This window comes from Mus caroli, unplaced genomic scaffold (assembly GCF_978045245.1).
Source record: "Mus caroli unplaced genomic scaffold, Mus_caroli_1 scaffold_1, whole genome shotgun sequence".
NCBI lineage: Eukaryota > Metazoa > Chordata > Mammalia > Rodentia > Muridae > Mus > Mus caroli.
This window is the reverse complement of record NW_028227256.1, coordinates 169,450,241-169,471,156: the sequence shown is the minus strand read 5'-3', so window position 1 is coordinate 169,471,156 and position 20,916 is coordinate 169,450,241. Positions and strand designations below refer to the sequence as shown.

The 20,916-nt window shown below is 42.6% G+C and overlaps 1 protein-coding gene and 1 pseudogene across 2 annotated transcripts; one reads left to right on the top strand and one right to left on the bottom strand.

The window, feature by feature from the left end:
• Window positions 1-2,062: 2,062 nt before the first annotated feature.
• LOC110287895 (intelectin-1a) lies at window positions 2,063-13,595 on the bottom strand. 2 transcript variants are annotated; one of them, XM_085835134.1, is made up of 7 exons: window positions 13,532-13,595; window positions 11,774-11,872; window positions 9,200-9,447; window positions 8,735-8,893; window positions 8,164-8,284; window positions 6,819-6,922; window positions 2,063-2,215 (listed from the first exon to the last, which is right to left on the bottom strand). In XM_085835134.1, the coding sequence occupies exons 1-7, from the start codon at window positions 13,587-13,589 to the stop codon at window positions 2,063-2,065; spliced, it is 942 nt and encodes a 313-aa protein (XP_085691260.1). In that variant the 5' UTR covers window positions 13,590-13,595. The 2 variants fall into 2 exon arrangements, with proteins under 2 accessions (XP_085691260.1, XP_085691263.1); XM_085835137.1 differs by having other exon boundaries at window positions 11,774-11,866; window positions 13,532-13,589.
• Window positions 13,596-18,807: 5,212 nt separating this feature from the next.
• Window positions 18,808-19,833, top strand: LOC110287896 (nucleophosmin pseudogene; annotated as a pseudogene).
• The last annotated feature ends 1,083 nt before the right edge of the window (window positions 19,834-20,916 follow it).

Below are 20,916 nucleotides of genomic sequence, written 5' to 3'. Positions count from 1 at the left end.
AATCTTATCTAGGCCTAGGATGTTTTCAGCCTCTGAGACAGACTGCTGAATAGGCTCACCCTTTCCTGGTTCTTTCTGATCTCTGGCCAGCTGATTCAACTGAGCTGTTCTGGCTCAAAACTCCCTTCCATACTGCCTGATTCAATCTGGCTTCTCTCAGCTTCTTCTGAATTCTGCTTGGCCTCATACTAACTTTTCCAACATGTTCTAATCTTCCAGGTCCTTCTTATTCTCTGGCTTGTTCTGTCCTCATCTCTGTCTAGCCTGTTATCTCTCTTCACCCTGTCTCTGTACAACTGTCCCAGTAAAACTCCCTCCATTTTCTCTTTCTCTCTCTAAGATGCCTCTCTCTTCCCTGCTCTCCTGAAAGATGGGTGTACCCTATTCTGTAAAATCTTTCTCTGACTCATCACTTTGTCTGCCACTTAGTCAGACATCACTTTATACCTGGGTTCTTCTACAAAAGAAGTCTACCTTCATTGTTTGGGAATAAAGGTGTACACTAAAGGTGTGTCTGCATTCCAGCCAGAGGGATTAACGGCGTTTGCTAAGGCTGAACCACAGCACAACTAGAGGCAATTTTTCCAGTAAAGAACACAATAATGGGTTTCATAGTGTGATCAAATGTCCTGCAACAAAAGTTGGTTCCCTTAGGAATTTTGAACCAAGAAAGGCATTAACATAGGAAAGCATTCTATCTTCTCTGACTGGTTTGGAAACAGTTTAGTTACTGGGCCAATACTGTGCTCCTCCATGCAGAGCAGCGATCATGGGAATGCCAGTGCTGTAGTCCTCACCCAGTAACTTCTTTTGTTCCTTGTAGAAGTAGCCGGTGAAATACGGAGGAGGAAAGTGTTGGACTGACAATGGTCCAGCATTACCTGTGGTTTAGGATTTTGGTGATGCTCAGAAGACAGCCTCTTATTACTCCCCCTCTGGCCAGAGTGAGTCTATTAATGCTCCTCTGAAATCTCTGCAGGACATGGGTGATCAATTCAGTTATGATAAGTAGCAGTCATTTACCAACCATTGCAGCCTGCTCTTCTTGTGTGAATGTTTGTGTTTTGTTTCAATTCATTCTCATGATTACCCTTGCTCTGAAGTATAACTAACCCAGTTTACAGACCAGGAGAATGGAGCACTGAAGGTTCAGGAACTTGGCTGAGAGCACAGGGGATAAGCAGGAGAGTTGGCATTTGCACTGGGGAAGCTTGGCTCTAGAATCTACTCTTAGCATCTCAATATCAATCAGGTGTCTTAGGATCAGGCCATGTTTGTGTGCACAGGACAGAAAAAACAGGAAAAAATGGAGTTTTATTTCTCTTATGAGGGTTGATTCTTGTACTGTTCAAAATAAATGCAAGGATGGCACATATAAATGCTCAGGCTACACTGTGTAAATCAAAGCTCTTCTTATGCTTGGGATATAAAAATTTAAAAGAAAAGTTAGGAGATAAATATAAATGGGACAAGAGAGAATGCAATTGATAAGTGCTGTGTAAAGCCCTTGGAGATATTCAATAGATAGCTTCCTGAATTATAAATTTCTCCATTCAAGATCTGGAAGCTAAGGACCTTTTTTAAAGGCCTTGTCCTTGTGTCTGGGGATGGGAATAGGTAAGGGTTTCTCAGTGTGTCTGATATTTAACTCCAAGTACTGGAATTAAAGGCATGAGCAGCCACCACTACCCAGCACATAATTCTTTCATACACAGAATAAATAAATAAATTTTATTTTAATCTTTAAAAACAAGATGAAAAAGTGTGGGAGTAAAATGCCCCCCTCCCCTCCCTGAACCCTTCAGGAAGTTTGAAAGGCTACGTAAAAGAGTATTGTTGTATCAGGATTCCCAGCCCTCATGTCCCAAGAACAACCATCTTGGGGACCAGAAACTCTTGAAATCTCCCACTCATGCACAGAAAGAAATCATAAACACACCAAGTTTGCAAGGAACATGATTTATTCTGCTTTACTGCTCATTAGCATTGTAGTTACTATGTCAGTGTTTCTCATGCCTTGGATCCCACAGATTGGAGAAGTCAGGGCCAATCACGAGAGTTATCAGCGATAGAACAGAAGTACAGCTGCTTCAGTTATCTCCCGGCTATTGCTGTACCAAACGTGAGTTCCATATCCATTCCAATCAAATGACCCAAAGTCTCCACACTGCACGGGGTTACCTTCTGGGAAGAATCCTCCTCCACCGATGCAGTGCTGGAAAACACGGAGAAGCCAGGACAGGTAAGAGAGTGAGATGACTGGGATATGAAGTTCTTTCCCAAAAGTGGGTGTCCTGATGACAGGGTCCTTAGGGAAAGTAATATTCAGAGGTAGGGGACAGGATTGAATATGGAGACCCTGCCTACAACATCAATTGGTTAGTCATAGGTGTGTTCATGACTTTGAATTGACTACTGGGAGGTGGTGGAGCTGTGGCAGTTGGGGTCTGCTTAGATATAGGTCACAGGAAAGGAAGTGAGTTGGGGTTCACACACACCCATGTGACACAAATGTACCTATGTGAACGCAGACGTTAGAGGGCAGTCTTCAGATTTTGGGCCTTGCCTTTCCACATTACATGAGCTGGTTCTCATCACCACTGTGTGAAGCTGACCTACCAGCTTATGGAGAGGCTCCTGTCTCTGTTACTCATGCCTCTCTAGGGAACACTGGAATTACAATGTGCTGCTGACATATGGATACTAGAGATGTGAACGTGGGTCTCCAGACTTTCACAAATTGGAGAGGAAGAAGTCAAAATATCACTTTTTGCAGATGATATGATAGTATATATAAGTGACCCTAAAAGTTCCACCAGAGAACTCCTAAGCCTGATAAACAGCTTCGGTGAAGTAGCTGGATATAAAATTAACTCAAACAAGTCAATGGCCTTTCTCTACACAAAGAATAAACAGGCTGAGAAAGAAATTAGGGAAACAACACCTTCTCAATAGTCGTAAATAATATAAAATACCTTGGCGTGACTCTAACTAAGGAAGTGAAAGATTTGTATGATAAGAACTTCAAGTCTCTGAAGAAAGAAATTAAAGAAGATCTCAGAAGATGGAAAGATCTCCCATGCTCATGGATTGGTAGGAACAACATTGTAAAAATGGCTATCTTGCCAAAAGCTTTCTACAGATTCAATGCAATCCCCATCAAAATTCCAACCCAATTATTCAACGAAGTAGAAAGAGCAATATGCAAATTCATCTGGAATAACAAAAAACCTAGGATAGCAAAAACTCTTCTCAAGGATAAAAGTACCTCTGGTGGAATCACCATGCCTGACCTAAAGCTATACTACAGAGAAATTGTGATAAAAACTGCATGTTACTGGTATAGTGACAGACAAGTAGACCAATGGAATAGAATTGAAGACCCAGAAATGAACCCACACACCTACAGTCACTTGATCTTCGACAAGGGAGCTAAAACCATTCAGTGGAAGAAAGACAGCATTTTAAACAAATGGTGCTGGCACAACTGGTTGTTATCATGTAGAAGAATACAAATCGATCCATTACTATCTCCTTGTACTAAGGTCAAATCTAAGTGCATGAAGGAACTTCACATAAAACCAGAGACACTGAAACTTATAAAGGAGAAAGTGGGGAAAAGCCTCGAAGGTATGGACACAGAGGAAAAATTCCTGAATAGAACAGCAATGGCTTGTGCTGTAAAATCGAGGATTGACAAGTGCGACCTCATGAAACTGCAAAGCTTCTGCAAGGCAAAAGACACCATCAACAAGACAAAAAGTCCACCAACAGATTGGGAAAGGATCTTTACCTATCTTAAATCAGATAGGGGACTAATATCCAATATATATAAAGAACTCAAGAGGGCGGACTCCAGAAAATCAAATAACCCCATTAAAAAATGGGGCTCAGAGCTAAACAAAGAACTCTCACCTGAGGAATACCGAATGGCTGAGAAGCACCTGAAAAAAATGTTCAACATCCTTAATCATCAGGGAAATGCAAATCAAAACAACCCTGAGATTCCATCTCACACCAGTCAGAATGGCTAAGATCAAAAATTCAGGTGACAGCAGATGTTGGGGAGGATGTGGAGAAAGAGGAACATTCCTCCATTGTTGGTGGGATTACAAGCTTGTACAACCATTCTGGAAATCAGTCTGGCGGTTCCTCAGAAATTTGGACATAGTACTACCGGAGGATCCCACAATACCTCTCCTGGACATATATCCAGAAGATGTCCCAACCGGTAAGAAGGACACATGCTCCACTATGTTCATAGCAGCCTTATTTATAATAGCAGAAGCTGGAAAGAACCCAGATGCCCCTCAACAGATGAATGGATACAAAAAAATGTGGTACATTTACACAATGGAGTACTACTCAGCTATTGAAAAGAATGAATTTATGAAATTCCTAGGCAAATAGTTGGAACTGGAGGGCATCATCCTGACTGAGGTAACACAATCACAAAAGAACTCAAATGATATGTACTCACTGATAAGTGGATATTAGCCCAGAAACTTAGTATAGCGAGATATAAGCGACAATTTTCAAAACACATGAAACTCAAGAAGAACGAAGACCAAAGTGTGGACACTTTGCCCCTTCTTAGAATTGGAAACAATCACCCATGGAAGGAGTTACAGAGACAAAGTTTGGAGCTGAGACCAAAGGACGGACCATCTAGAGACTGCCATATCCAGGGATCTATCCCATAATTAGCCTCCAAATGATGACACCATTGCATACACTAGCAAGCGTTTGCTGAAAGGACCCTGATATAGCTGTCTCTTGTGAGACTAGGCCGGGGCCTAGCAAACACATAAGTGGATGCTCACAGTCAGCTATTGGATGGATCACAGGGCCCCCAATGGAGGAGCTAGAGAAAGTATCTAAGGAGCTAAAGAGATCTGCAACCCTGTAGGTGCAACAACATTATGAACTAACCAGTACCCCGGAGCTCTTGACTCTAGCTGCATATGTATCAAAAGATGGCCTAGTAGGCCATCACTGGAAAGAGAGGCCCATTAGACTTGCAAACTTATATGCCCCAGTACAGGGGAACGCCAGGGCCAAAAAATGGGAATTGGTGGATAGGGAAGTGGCAGGGAGGGTATGGGGGACTTTTGGGATAGCATTGGAAGTGTAATTGAGGAAAATATGTAAGAAAAAAAATATATTAAAAAAATGAAAAAGATTCTATCACTCTCCCAAAACTCAACTCAAAAACTACCATTCCTATGGACTGGGTGTGTTGTCACATGCCTTTAATACACAGCGAGTTGAGGACTAACCTGAGATATATGAGACCTGTCTCAAAACCAAAAATTCTCTCCTGCAGGCAGAGTACTCTCCCATTTCCAGTGCTCATTGTAAGCCCTAGAATTTTTTGTTTTCCTTTTTTTTTTTTTTTGCTTTATTTTGTTTTATGTCACTAAAACCCAAAACCTAGGACCTTCTGCACATTAGGCAAATGTTTTATTACTAAGCCACACCCAAACACCTTAATTTTTATTCTTATTACACTTCAAACATGTCAAAAAACAATTATACACTTGTATGAATGTTGAAGTGCTAGCAAGGTACATAGTGTTTCATATCTCCTATACTGTTACAGTCTAGATGCTCAAAGCAAGCTATGCTGAATATACACTAACGCCTGTGAGTACTATATTTCCTAATCTTTGACATGACTTAAAGGAGAATAGCATCTAGGATTTCCCAGAGACCTTCCCTTTCTTATCTCCGTACTCATCACCCTCCATTACAGGGACCTCCTTGTCTGAAAAGCTTCCACATCCTTTCTGGAGAATGATTTCTTTGATAACCATGAAACCATGAAACAGAGCCACCTGTCTGTACCTGAGGTCCTTTTCTCAGGCTGTTACTTTGAGGAGGTCTAGGTTCCAAGAGAACCTGGTATTCTTGGTAATTCCTACAGTTGACTACCCAAAGATTTTCTCCTCATTCTGCTTTTCTGCCACAAACTAGAAAAATAAATAAATAAATAAGTAAATAAATAGCTAGCAAGAGTCTAATGATCCAAGGCTTAGGGAAATATCAGATAGCTGCAGTGGAACTAAGTGTACCTGACCTCACAATCAGTATATATGCTGATCTCTAACCAGAGAAAGCTCCTGTGTGAGTGAGGTCTACCAGATGTCTAACCTCTCCTAGTAACCTCTCAATACAACGAGTATCTGTACAAGCCCTGGAAAGGATACATTTCCCTGTGAAAGCTAAAGCTAAACCCTGGGTGGAGAGCAACACCTGTTATCTCTCTAACCCCAGAGGCATTGACAATGTCTATATTGTCCTTAAGACCCCAAAGGCTTCTACAGGTCTTCCTATACACAGTGTCATCCTAAGTCTATGTAGCAGGTGTTTATCATAAAATCTAACCAAACAGCAGCAGTGGATTAGAAATTTGTAATGTTGACTTCGGCCTTTTACAAGATTGGATATTTGTTTCTAGACAGAAGTTCTGATCCCTGAGGTCACATACATGCTCACACTATTATGACAATCTGCCATGCTCAACACACACTGAAAAACTCAGTCTTACTCACAGACTCCTTTTTTCTCTAATAAGACTCATGAGAAATGGCTCAACAATTCAGACCACTTTCTGCTTTTGCAGAGGATCTCAGTTCTGTTCCCAAGCACCTATGTCAGGCATGTCACAAGCACATATAACTCCATTTCCAGGAAATATGACACCTTCTTCTGGATTCCAAGGGTACATGCACACACATGCATATACATTCACACAAACACACAGGTATATACATAATTTAAAATAATAAAATAAATAGTATTTTTAAAAGACTCACATGTTCAGTATTACATCCAGTGACCCTCACGCCAGCACACAAGGCACTGGCTGCTCTCTCATTATTGAACACTCTGAACTGAACATATCCTGCTGTGAATTCATCTGAAAACAAAAGGAAAAAAAGCACTCAAGGAAGGGTACAGGAATAGTTCTCTTAAGGTCAATATTGAGATTATAAGTGCAAGGCACAGGTTCTAGATCAACACATTTGAAACACTGGTGGCAGCTACATGGTGGTGCATACTTTTCGTCCCAGCACTTGGAAGGCAGAGGCAGGCTGATCTCAGAGTTCAAGGCCAGCCTGGTCTACAGAATGAGTTCTAGAATAACCAAACCTACACATAAAAACCCTGTTTCAAAAACTGAAAAGAAAGAAAGAAAGGAGGAAGAGACAGGGGGAGGGAGGGAGAGAGAGAGAAGAAGGCAAGGAGGGAGTGAGGGCGGGAAGAGGGGAAGAAAGAGAGAAAGAATTAAAGAAGGAAGGAAGGGAAGGGGAAAAAGAAAGGGAGAAAGAAAGAAAGAGATAAAGAGGAAGAAAGAGAGAATAAAAGAGAAAGATAGAATGATTGACTGACTAGTGGAATGTGACACCTCCGTGACCCATGGCTGAAGCATCCCACAAACAAATGTAGCCAGGAGGGGCCTTTTTCAAGCCCCAGAGCCCAGGAGTTAGTATTCAAAAGACCCCAAACTGCTGAAGGCTTCTATGAAGATAAACAAAGGAAGAGAGCACTGACCTCCGAGGGACAGTCACAGCAGCTAGCCAGTATATTGACTCTGCTCATTTTAAACTATTATATGCCAACCATTAGTAATAAGAGCTTGAAATTACACAGCATAGGCTCAACCTCTATGAGGGGTAAGTGCCATCTTTGCACTTATATCAAACAACACAATAGTCACCCCTCACAACAGAAATCTAACTCTATTTTGTTTCTGTTGTTCTCCTTCTTTTGTTGTTGTTTTTGTTGCTGCTGTTGTTGCTGCTGTTTTGCAGCACGAACGTGGACCTGGCCTATCCCTGAGAAAGCAGTGGATGGTATAAGGATTGCTAGAAGTCGATTCTAGAGCTAAGGTTCCCCAGTGCAAAAGCCAACTCTCCTGCTTATCCCCTGTGCTCTCAGCCAAGTTCCTGAACCTTCAGTGCTCCAGTCTCCTGGTCTGTAAACTGGGTTAGTTATAGTTCAGAGCTCAAGGGTAATCATGCAAATGAAGTGAAACAAAACACAAACATTCACACAAGAAGAGCAGGCTGCAGTGGTTGGTAAAGGACTGCTACTAATCATAACGGAATTGATCATCCATGTCCTGCAGAGAGTTCAGAGGAGCATTAATAGACTCACTCTGTCCAGAGGGGGAGTAATAAGAGGCTGTCTTCTGAGCATCACCAAAGTCATAGACCACAGGTACTGCTGGGCCATTGTCAGTCCAACACTTTCCTTCTCCATATTTCACCGGATACTTCTACAAAGAAGAAAAGAAGGTACTGGGTAAGGACTACAGCATTGGAACTTCCATGATTGCTGTCCTGCCTGGAGAAGCATTGCACTGGACCAGTAACTGAGACTGTTTCCAAAGCTGTCAGACAAGAAAGATTCCCTTCCTATGTCTCTCCCTCTCCCTCTCCACCTCCACTTCTCCCTCTACCCCTTCCCCTCCCTCTCTCCCTGTCTCCCTCTCTCCCTCTCCCCCTTCCCCTCCCGATCGCCCCCCGTCCCCCTCCCCTCCTCTGCTTTCTACATATCCCTTCCCCTTCCCTTCCTTGGCTCAAATGGCCTAAGAGAACCATCATTATTCTTTAGAGTTAGGGAAATATGGGTCACAAGCCTGTGGGGTGATGATTCCTGCCCAACCTCAAACACCTGCCTCTCTCCACACCCATGAGAAGAAGCCTCAGCCAGTAGTTTTGAGTACCTGGTAGAGGCCAAACAGATTATGGCCCAAGTGCTGCAGGAAGCCAGTGAAGGTGCGGTACCTCAGCAGGGAGCTTTTCCTCCAGTTGTGCAGGGGACTATTGTTGGGCACATGCCAGATGCCCAGGTTCTCTGCCTGGATGTCAAAGTAGCCAGGGTTCTGGAAAGCAACCAACACTGAGTCTGACCAGAGCAGGAGAGTTCACTGAGCAAAAGACCCATATGCACAGTGCTCAGCAGAGCTGACCTCTCTGGGCTCCAGCCATGCTCAGATACCCCCATTTCCAAGCATAATGGTCCCACTGCCACCACCTACTTACCTTTGAGCCTAGATGGGTGAGTTTGGGATTCAGGATCAGTATTTTTCACTCCTTCATACCTATGCCCTTCCAGCCCTTTCCCTGGCATGCTTGAGCCACACTCACATCCTCACACTTTCCCAGCATGGACCAGAGAGGGGACCAACCTTGTAGTCATCACTTGTGGCACCCTCTGCAGACCCAAAGGTGTTGTAGTTGGCCCAGTTGCCATCCCCCTCTGGGTAATCATCTCTGTTGCCTTGCTGACTGGACCAGCGATCGCCCACAGTGCACTTCCCACGCATGTTGTTCTCGTGCACACTAGCCACCAGGGTCCAGCCACCACCTGCAGTGGTCATGTCACAGAAGGTCTGGTAGATGACACCATTCTCCGTGCGCAGGAAATAGAGGCCATCTGTGGAGAGAACCGGTCCACAGTCCTCCTCTGTGCAGGCTCAGTTACCATCTCAGCCCCAGAAGCCAGATGGCTCAAGGATCTACAAACTTGGCTAATGCCTTATCCCCCAAGTGTCCTACCACATGTGTTTCTGGGGATACTGGGATCCACCTGAGTTCACTAAGCCATGTTTCTTGACTGAGGCAGAACACAGAGTTACTCAAACTCACAGTGATGTTTCTCCTAAAGTTAAACATAGTATTATCAAAGGGCTTAGCAACTCCACTTGGTATGTACAAAGAACTGGGAACAGGGCCTCAGTTACATACATTCATGTTCCTTACAGCTCTGGTCACAAGACCTGAAAGGCAGAAACAACCCAAGGATTTCTTTTTATTTAAATAGAAGAAGAAGAAGAAGAAGAAGAAGAAGAAGAAGAAGAAGAAGAAGAAGAAGAAGAAGAAGAAGAAGAAGAAGAAGAAGAAGAAGAAAAGAAGAAGAAGAAGAAGAAGAAGAAGAAGAAGAAGAAGAAGAAGAAGAAGAAGAAGAAGAAGAAGAAGAAGAAGAAGAAGAAGAAGAAAAGAAGAAGAAGAAGAAGAAGAAGAAAAGAAGAAGAAGAAGAAGAAGAAGAAGAAGAAGAAGAAGAAGAAAAGAAGAAGAAGAAGAAGAAGAAGAAGAAGAAGAAGAAGAAGAAGAAGAAGAAGAAGAAGAAAAGAAGAAGAAGAAGAAGAAGAAGAAGAAGAAGAAGAAGAAGAAGAAGAAGAAGAAGAAGAAGAAGAAGAAGAAGAAGAAGAAAAGAAGAAGAAGAAGAAGAAGAAGAAGAAGAAGAAGAAGAAGAAGAAGAAGAAGGAGAAGGAGAAGGAGAAGGAGAAGGAGAAGGAGAAGGAGAAGGAGAAGGAGAAGGAGAAGGAGAAGGAGAAGGAGAAGGAGAAGGAGAAGGAGAAGGAGAAGGAGAAGGAGAAGGAGAAGGAGAAGGAGAAGGAGAAGGAGAAGGAGAAGGAGAAGGAGAAGGAGAAGGAGAAGAAGAAGAAGAAGAAGAAGAAGAAGAAGAAGAAGAAGAAGAAGAAGAAGAAGAAGAAGAAGAAGAAGAAGAAGAAGAAGAAGAAGAAGAAGAAGAAGAAGAAGAAGAGAAGAAAGAAGAAAAGAAGAAGAAGAAGAAGAAGAAGAAGAAGAAGAAGAAGAAGAAGAAGAAGAAGAAGAAGAAGAAGAAGAAGAAGAAGAAGAAGAAGAAGAAGAAGAAGAAGAAGAAGAAGAAGAAGAAGAAGAAGAAGAAGAAGGAGAAGGAGAAGGAGAAGGAGAAGGAGAAGGAGAAGGAGAAGAAGAAGAAGAAGAAATTTACTGTGCTGTACATTATGTGCAGTAAGTACTGTGTCCATTCCTGTATATCCAATAGATCAAGAAGAGTGAAGTGGATTGGAGAAATGGTCAGCGGTTAAGAGCAAGCACTGCTCTATCAGAGGACTTGAGTTAGCTTCCTGGCATTGACACTCAGTAGTCAGTGTACAAGTGCCTGTTCCTCCAGCTCCGGAAGACTGGATGACCTCTTCAGGACTGTGTGTACCTGCACACACATGTACACCTTCCTGCCCACAGACAGGTACCTCTATCTAATCATAATAATACAATCTTTTAAAAAGAAACTATTCTACAACATGTATGAGCCTTGAAGCATACTACTGAAATAAGGCAGATTACTCATATGAGGTAACAAGAATGTACAGATTCATAGATGGAGGAAACAGAACAGAAGTTCCCAGGGACTACAGGAAGGCATTGCTTGGTGCCTACAGAGTTACTATTTAATGTTCTGGAGATGGACAGTGGTGATCCATAACATTGTGAACGGTAATCTTACTTCTGAAACCCTTTAAAATGGTTAATCAGCAATTTTTATCCACTCTGTATATGTTAGCACATTTTCTATATTAAAAAAATAAAGCAAAAAATAATGATAAAGGCTGGACAGATGTTTCCAAGATAAAGAACAGCACTTGCTGTTCTTCCAGAGGGCCTGAGATCAATTCCTACAACCACATGGTGGCTCACAACCATCTGCAATGGGATCTGGTGCCCTCTTCTTCGTGCGAGCATAGGTGCAGAACACTGTATACATGATTGATTGACAGATATAGATAGATAGGTAGGTAGGTAGGTAGGTAGGTAGGTAGGTAGATAGATAGTCAAAAAATAACTGTTCCAGGGGACAAAAGGCTGATTTCCCAACTGGGTTTTATTTGCACTTTTGAGTTAGGGTTTCCTCAGGCTGGCTTAGAGCTTACAATCCTTTGCCATCAGCTCCCAAGTGCTAGGATTACAGTGTGCTCTTAAATGCTTCCTCACTCACCTTGTGCCTTACTGTCCTCCTGCTTGATTTCCTTGCAGCTTCTGGGCAGAGAGGAAAAGAAAGAATTGCCCCATCTGTTGGTGTCCAGGTTCTCTTCAGCTAGGGAAGATGCAGAGGTTCACTGTTATGTGACACCCAGGCTGCCCTTGTCATTCATCCTAATCTCATTCCATGACACCTGAAAGCTTCACTCTGAGAATCCACAAGGAAGAAATACAAGAGATTTGACAGCAGGGGGAGCACTGAGTCCAAAGTCCTGAGGGGAGCACTGTGTTCAATGTCCTGAATAAAGTGAAGTCCAGCTTGCAGGTAGAAGAAATGCCTAATGAGCCTGAAGCATGGGTACTGAGGTCAGCAGTGCAGAGACTTGACCAAGAGACCATAGAAGGAGGAGCTTTCCAAAATAGCCTGGACTCTGCAAAGTCCTAGAAGGGCAGAAACAGACTTTGGGGTCAGAAGTACTCTGGGGTAAAGCTCCATGTTCAAAGTCAAGTCCTTCTGGACTGTAGTCACTGTATTCCCTGGTGCCTAATGTCAAGCTGAGAGAGACTTCACAAGACTATCCTGTGAAGATAAGTAAGACAGCATTTGAGGACTTGCCTTTTTCCTGAAAAATACAAAAAAAAAAAAAAAGCAGTGAAAAGGAATTATACACTTTAAAAATACTGTTGAGTTCTTGTAGAGAGTAGGACTGAAGAAAATATTGTCTGGGCACAAACCAGACCATGATTTTGTCACTGAAGCCCTAAAGCCACAATCCTAAGCTTGAGGAGTGATTGGGACCGGACACTGTTCTTGCTAAGCTTGCTGAGTGACAGGGACAGGACACAGTTTTGTGGACGTTTCCCATGAGCCACAGACAGGCACAGAGTCTGGACCAGGACTCACTGGTCTCAGAATCTCACTGCCTTAGGACGGTTTCTTCCAGAGGCATTAAACACCCAGCCTACATCTCAAAGGCATCATCTCAATGGGGATGGTTATATTTATATGTTCAGGAATATAGAGTATATATCCACAATTAAGGAAAAGAGGCATACTTTGCTAAGAGTAGGGGTTTGGCGTAGTTGGGAATGGCTGAAAAGGATGATAAAATGAGTGGAAATTTAATACAATCGTTTTTAATTTAAAAAAAAATGATCAGCTGGTCTGCGATGTCTTTAAGTCCAGCAGCACACAGGAGGCTGAGTTAGGCATATCTCTGAGTTTAAAGCCAATCCTGTCCACAGAGTGAGTTCTAGAACATCCAGGGCTACACAAAGAAATCCTATTGTGAGGAAGCATGATTTCTGGGCCTCAGAGACCCAGATCCTGGGAGCAGTCCAGTCTAGTGTGGTTTGCCTCTAAAGCTAGAGGTGACTTGAAAAGTGGGTACCTGGGGGCTGGTGAGATGGCTCAACGGGTAAGAGCACCCAACTGCTCTTCTGAAGGTCCTGAGTTCAAATCCCAGCAACCACATGGTGGCTCACAACCATCCATAAGGAGATCTGATGCCCTCTTCTGGAGTGTCTGAAGACAGCTACAGTGTACTTACATATAATAAATAAATAAAAAAAAATGAAAAGAAAGGAAGGAAGGAAGGAAGAAAGAAAGGAAGAAGGGAAGAAAGAAGAAAGAAAGAAAGAAAGAAAGAAAGAAAGAAAGAAAGAAAGAAAGAAAGAAAGAAAGAAAGAAAGAAAGAAAGAAAGAAAGAAAGAAAGAAAGAAAGAAAGAAAAAGAAAGAAAGAAAGAAAAGTGGGTACCTGAGGCAAAACTCACCTGCACTGTACCCTCTGGTGGCAACCATGATAAACAGCAGGAAGCCCAGTTGGGTCATGGTGGTCTAGAGAAAAGCAAGATGAAAGTCACTTTCTATTCTGACCTTCTTTTCCCATTATTCCTGTCTCAGTTCCTAACTAGCTTCAAGTACTTAAAGGCCCCTTCCTGGTTTTTAACTCAGCACCTTCTGGCTTTACCTGTGACTTGAGCCAAAATTCTCTCGCACCCCTACCCCCACCCCCATATTCCACACACAGCAATCACCTTCCCTCTGCACCAGGCAGGAGCTGAGAGATGCTAGCTGAGTAATGACAGGAACCTTTCTCTGCTGAGGCTCCTGCATGTGTGAGATTTTGGTCCTTTTATGGGGAAAATCCAGTGAGGCACAAGCTTTCCTCCTGGCAAGATGCCATGTGTAGTTACAACATATTATTGCAGGGTAATTCTGAGATTAGTGGGCCCCAAAAGACAAATATTCAGTATGGTCTACCCACATTGTTCCATATTCTAAGAGGTGATGTTGGGTACTGGTTTTCAGCTTGTATTTTACCTGTAAATTATATATTTCTTTTTAAAAAAAATCCTAACATCTACCATAATCATTCACAGGAAAAGGAAATTTTTGCCAGTGCTATTGGTGGTGGTGGTCGTGATGGTGGTAGTGATGGTGGTGGTAGTGATGGTGGTGTTGGTGATGGTTGTGGAAGTGATCGTGGTGGTGGTGGTGGTGGTAGTGATGGTGCTGGTTATGGTAGAGATGGTGGTGGTATAAGTGATGGTAGTGATGATGGTGGTGGTGGTAGTAGTGATAGTGGTGGTGGTGATGGTAGTGGTGGTGGTAGTGATGGTGGTGGTGGTAGTGATGGTGGTGGTGGTAGTGGTGGTAGTGATGGTTGTGGTGGTGATGGTGGTGGTGGTAGTGATGGTGGTGGTGGTAGTGATGGTAGTGATGGTGGTGGTGATGGTGGTGGTGGTAGTGATGGTTTTGGTGGTGATGGTGGTGGTAGTGATGGTGGTGGTGGTAGTGATGGTAGTGATGGTGGTGGTGATGGTGGTGATGGTAGTGATGGTTTTGGTGGTGATGGTGGTGGTAGTGATGGTGGTGGTGGTAGTGATGGTAGTGATGGTGGTGGTGATGGTGGTGGTGGTAGTGGTGGTAGTGATGGTGGTGCTGATGGTGGTGGTGGTAGGGATGGTAGTGATGGTGGTGGTGATGGTGGTGGTGGTAGTGGTGGTGATGGTGGTGGTAGTGATGGTGATGGTTATGGTAGAGATGGTGGTGGTATAAGTGATGGTAGTGATGGTGGTGGTGGTGGTAGTAGTGATAGTGGTGGTGGTGATGGTGGTGGTAGTGATGGTGGTGGTGGTAGTGGTGGTAGTGATGGTGGTGGTGGTGATGGTGGTGGTGGTGGTAGTGGTGGTAGTGATGGTTGTGGTGGTGATGGTGGTGGTAGTGATGGTGGTGGTGGTAGTGATGGTAGTGATGGTGGTGGTAATGGTGGTGGTGGTAGTGGTGATTGTGGTGGTGATGGTGGTGGCTTTTGAGACTAGGTCTCAGGTACCCTGTGCCTGGAATTGTGCCAGAGGAACAACAAAACAGCTTTAGAACTCAGGGTTTCAGCCTACCTATTAGCACAATCACAATGGGTGTGCCTCGGAGAGCCAGAGCCCGGAGGACTACTTGTCCTGAGGACTGCCACGCTCTTGTGGAGTTTTGCTTTGTTTATACCCCTAGCAGTCACCATGTCCTTTTAATGTAGGAGTTGTATGAAAACGCTAAGGGGGTTTCCAGCCCCTCAATAGGCAAGAGGTCATTGGCTCTTACAGTATTAGTGATCGATCTTTAAGCATTGCTGCTGGAGCAGATTAATGATTCAGCCACCACCCTTAGAAAGAATTTAGAAATGTAGATTGTTAAAGCCGGTCAGTGGTGGTGCATGCCTTTAATCCCAGTACCAGGGAGGCAGAGGCAGGTGGATCTCTGAGTTCAAGGCCAGCCCAGTCTACAGAGTGAGTTCCAGGACAGCCTGGATTACACAGAGAAACCATGTCTCAGGAAAAAAAAAAAAGAAGAAGAAGAAGAAGAAAAAACAAAAGAAAAGAAAGAAAGAAAGAAAGAAAGAAAGAAAGAAAGAAAGAAAGAAAGAAAGAAAGAAAGAAAGAAAGAAAGAAGAGAAATTAGGATTGTTAATCAAGTTAGGGCAAGATTATTTTGTCAGTGGCCTTGACATAGAAAATCTTGGAGAACAATTTAAAGTTCAGAAAGGGACACTCTTGACAACTGACCAAGGGACTTTTTTTGAAGGAACAAGAGCAATGGAAGCCCAATTAGTACTAGCTGACATGCCTTCCTGGGCTGGTGATCAAGGTGATGGGTAATTTCTTGTACCCATTCTTGCCCTCAGCTTCCTGATATGATTTTTTTTAAACATTTTTGGTGAGTGGATGTGTATTCTGAGGTTTAAAATAGAAATGTGTAATTGTTTTGTATGTATAAAAGTTTAGATTTATAACTCCCTTAATATTTTTATAAGTTTGCTTTTTATGATAAATAATAAGATGATTGATCCCTAATTATAACTGCAAATTGTAACCTGCCAGTAAGAGAAACTGGATGAGAAAAAATATCTTGCTGCCTTATACATTGTTAATCTATAATAAGTTTCTTAGATATGTTTGTATATGGGTACTTGGGAATTATTTGTCTTTTACCTATATTACATAAAACATTTAATCATGTAAAGGTATATGAGAAAATATTTTTTTACTCATGTTAATTATTTATTTTTAAAAAAATGGATTGTAACCATATGTGAGTTTGAGTCAGGGTAGGCTGTCAAAGCCAACTTCAACAGGTCAGGTAAACTGAGGAGGAGTATGGAGCCATTGGAATGAAAGATATTGCTGAGATGTATAAAGCTGTGAGAGAAGAAATAAAGTTGTTAGAGTTTGTGGAACCTCACTTCAGCCACCAAAGTGTGTATGTGTATGAGAGAGAGAGAGAGAGAGAGAGAGAGAGAGAGAGAGAGAGAGAGAGAGGGCAAGCACACCTGTGTGTTCCCTCACCCTTTAGCTGGTCCCAAAGAGGTTTTTGCCAGCCCCAGAAAATTAACTTGTACTCCCTCAGACACAAGTCTGCTGAGTGAAAGAAAGATAAGGGTAGATGAAGAGGTTCAATATCACCTCCACTTCATAGGAAGTTTGAGGGCAGTCTGGGATACATGCGACCTTGTCAAGAAAGAAAGAAAGAAAGAAAGAAAGAAAGAAAGAAAGAAAGAAAGAAAGAAAGAAAGAAAGAAAGAAAGAAAGAAAGAAAGAAAGAAAGAAAGAAAGAAAGAAAGAAAGGAAAACAAAAGAAAACAAAAGAAAAGAAAAGAAAAAGTATATGCACATGAAAAAAATAGACTTCTTTTAGTACTTTTTTGATTCCTACCTAGATATATTTTGTGATATTTGTCATATTTAGTATTATTATACATTATACAAGCCTAGAACAGCCTCCAACTAATTAGAACTAAGAGTCTCTGAAAATCTAGACTATTTGAAGGGTTTGTATTCCTGCACAAAACACTCTGACCAAGAAGCAAGTTGGTGAGGAAAGGGTTTATCCAACTTACACATCCACAGTGCTGTTCATCACCAAACGAAGCCAAGACTGGAACTCATACAGGGCAGAAACCTGGAGACAGGAGCTGATGCAGAAGCCATGGAGGGATGTTACTTATTGGCTTGCTTCTGCTGCCTTGTTCAGCTTGCTTGCTTATAGAACCCAGAACCACCAGCCCAGGGATGGCATCACCCACAATGGGCCCTCGCACCCTTGATCATTAATTGAGAAAATGCCTTACAGCTGGATCTCATGGAGGCATTTCTTCTGGGGAGGTCCTTTCTCTGTGATAACTCCAGCTTGTGTCAAGTTGACCCGCAAAACCAGCCAGTACAGAAGGATATCACCTTTGATAACCAATAGCAGCCAGTGAGTCTCTGTGTCCCACAGATTCTACCTCCCATGTCCTTTTGCATCTGTTCTCCATACCACATCATCCATACCCCACTGTTCTTGAATCTAGTTTTGTCTAATAGAAATTTTATCTCGAACTGGCTTAGACAAAAGAAAAGAAAAGCAAAAGTACCACCTGATGAAATAATAATTCTAGAAAGAGAGAAGGCGTCAGGCTTACTTGATGTAGCAGCTTCTCCACATCTTTGAGTCCATGGGCTCATTTGGTCTCTACCTTGACTTCATCTTATCCCAGATGCTGTTACAGACATTACTGTAAGACAATGGAGAATGACTCATTTCTTCTTGTGGCTCTTAACCCAGAGACCTCCAGCATGCCTTTCCCCATCAGCCAGAAATGAGGCACAGACTGCACTCCTGCAATGGTGCTTCCCAAGGAACTGTCACACTAGGCTGCGTAAACCCTGTGGATTTACTTTTCTACAGTTCTGAAGAACTGGAATCCAAGATAAATGTGCCAGCAAGCCTTCCTCACTCTAAGACCTCTCTGCCTAGCTTCTAAGGAGCCACCTTCCCACTGTGTTTCCTCACGGTCTCTTCTCTGTGTGAGTCCATTCCCAATATGTCCTCTTGTGCTCAAATTTCCTCTTTTATATAACATACCAGCCAAAAGCCAGAAAGATAGCTTAGCATATAAAGACACTTGCCACCAAGCTTGACAAACTGAGTTCAATTCCCATGATCCTTATGTTAGAGACAGAGTTCTGACTCACAAGAGTTGTCCTCTGACTTCCCCAGGCATGCCATGATCCATGAATACTCAAATCCATACACCCATGTATGTACATACACACACATAGAATAAACAAATAAACAACATAGAATATATGAAAAGTTTATTTACACACACATACATTTCAGGAAGACTGGATCAAGACTCATCTTAGTTACCTAATTTTATTCACCTTATTTTTTTAAAAAAACCTTTATCTAAATATAATCACATTCTGAGACAGTAAGCTAGGGTTTCCACTTAAAATTGAAAAGACCATAATTCACCCCAACACATGCACACTCTTGAACCAATCTCTGACCAAGGGGCTAGAACTACCCCACTTGCCTTGAGTGAATCATCTGGGCATGGGGCAGATGCTGGTTGGTTTTATGACAAAGCTCTTGTCTAGCCACTGTTCTAAATATTCTTTAGCTAGCCTTCTTCTATCTCTAGTATTGGTCCATTCAAATCCCTCTGCACACAGGTACCAACCAGAATCTTTATAAAATACAAGCTACCTTCCTTGGCGTGATTCCGTCCTGCGCGTCTGTTCTGTGGAACAGGAGGCAGTTGTTTTCCATCCGGCTTCTCCCACACTGAAGTGCACGCCTCCACCTCATGGAAGACTCGATGGAAATGGACATGAGTCCTCTTAGGCCTCAGAACTACCTTTTCAGCTGTGAACTAAAGGCTGACAAAGACTATCACTTTAAAGTGGATGGTGATGAAAATGAGCACCAGTTGTCATTAAGAACGGTCAGTTTAGGAGCAGGGGCAAAAGATGAGTTACACATCGTAGAGGCAGAAGCAATGAACTATGAAGGCAGTCCAATTAAAGTCACACTGGCAACTTTGAAAATGTCTGTACAGCCAACAGTTTCCCTCGGGGGCTTCAAAATTACACCACCTGTGGTCTTAGGGTTGAAGTGTGGTTCAGGGCCTGTGCACATTAGTGGACAGCATCTAGTAGCTGTAGAGGAAGATGCAGAGTCTGAAGATGAAGATGAGGAGGACGAAAAATTCTTAGGCATGCCTGGAAAGCGATCTGCTCCTGGAGGTGGTAACAAGGTTCCACAGAAAAAAGTAAAACTTGATGAAGATGAGGAGGACAATGATGAGGATGATGAAGATGATGATTTTGATGAAGAGGAAACTGAAGAAAAGGTCCCAGTGAAGAAATCTGTACGAGATACCCCAGTCAAAAATGCACAAAAATCAAACCAAAATGGAAAAGACTTAAAACCGTCAACACCAAGATCAAAGGGTCAAGAGTCCTTCAAAAAAACAGGAAAAGACTCCTAAAACACCAAAAGGACCTAGTTCTGTAGAAGACAGTAAGGCACAAATGCAAGCAAGTCTAGAAAAAGGCGGTTCTCTTCCCAAAGTGAAAGCCAAGTTCATTAATTATGTGAAGAATTGTTTCCGGATGACTGACCAGGGGGCTATTCAAGATCTCTGGCAGTGGAGGAAGTCTCTTTAAGAAAGGGGTTTAAACAGTTTGAAATATTCTGTCTTCATTTCTGTAATAGTTGATATCTGGCTGTCCTTTTTATAATGCAAAGTGAGAACTTTCCCTACTGTGTTTGATAAATGTTGTCCAGGTTCAGTTGCCGAGAATGTGTTGTCTAAAATGCCTGTCTAGTTTTCAAGGATTGAACTCCACCCTTTACTTGGTTTTAAGTATGTATGGAATGTTATGATAGGACATAGTAATAGTGGTGGTCAGATGTGGAAATGGTAGGGAGACAAATATACATGTGACATAAACTCAGTATTTTAATAAAGTAGCACTGTTTCTAAATAAATAAATAAATAAATGAAATAAAAGCTACATCTAGGAGTGATGGCTCATACCTATAATGCCAGCATTTCGGAGATAGGCTTAGGATGATCTGGATTTGAAGGTCATCTTTGTCTACAGAGTGAGTTCAAAGTCAGCCTGGGCTACCTGAGACTCTGCCTTTAAACAAAGCTTACACACAACGTTATTCCTAAAATCCCATTAAAAACACTCCTGGCATCCAGCAGCTCATGAAATACATTCAAAGCCCATACCTTAGAGGTTGTATCAGTTACCTGTTGACGCATGAAAAACCATTGCAAAAACGTAGGAATTTGAAAAAAGAATCATGTTTTGTGCATGAGGCTGCAATGTGAGCAGTGCTGGTGGGACACACACAGCACCTGTTGTGCTGGTCTCTGCTGGGTGATTCCTGTGCTTTCTCTCACCTTTACTCTCAGGATGGGATTTTAGGGCTGAATTAGAGACACATCTGAAAACAAAGCAAGCTGATCCCAGTCGCTGGTGGTCAGTATGGGTTGTATAAATGTCTGTTCTCTCCAGCCTTTCTCTTGCTCTCCATGAAACCCACGTAATTTACATCACACTCCCATTGCACTGAACTGCCTTATGCAACAGCAAAAGCTCATCTGAGGTGTTGATAGTGTAACTGCAGAACCAGTGAGTGGGCTGTATCTATGGTTGGCAGTGATGAGCTAGATGGGGGAAAGGGGCATGGGAGAGTCAGGGGGATGAGAGCAAGGTCAGGAGACAGAAACTGCCCAGGCTTATGCTATAGACTATGCTGCACAGAGTTTGAGTCTCTTTTGTATGGAATGATGTGCTGGAAATTTGGAAGAGGTGTGATG

What these genes read in the sequence shown, in the direction of transcription:
- LOC110287895 (XM_085835134.1), bottom strand. Translation starts at nt 13,589, where the DNA reads ATGACCCAACTGGGCTTCCTGCTGTTTATCATGGTTGCCACCAGAGGG. An exon ending in CACCAGAGGGTACAGTGCAG is followed by an intron (nt 11,873 to 13,531) that starts GTGAGTTTTGCC and finishes CATCTTCCCTAG; the next exon opens with CTGAAGAGAACCTGGACACC. An exon ending in CTGGATGTAATACTGAACAT is followed by an intron (nt 2,216 to 6,818) that starts GTGAGTCTTTTA and finishes CGTGTTTTCCAG; the next exon opens with CACTGCATCGGTGGAGGAGG.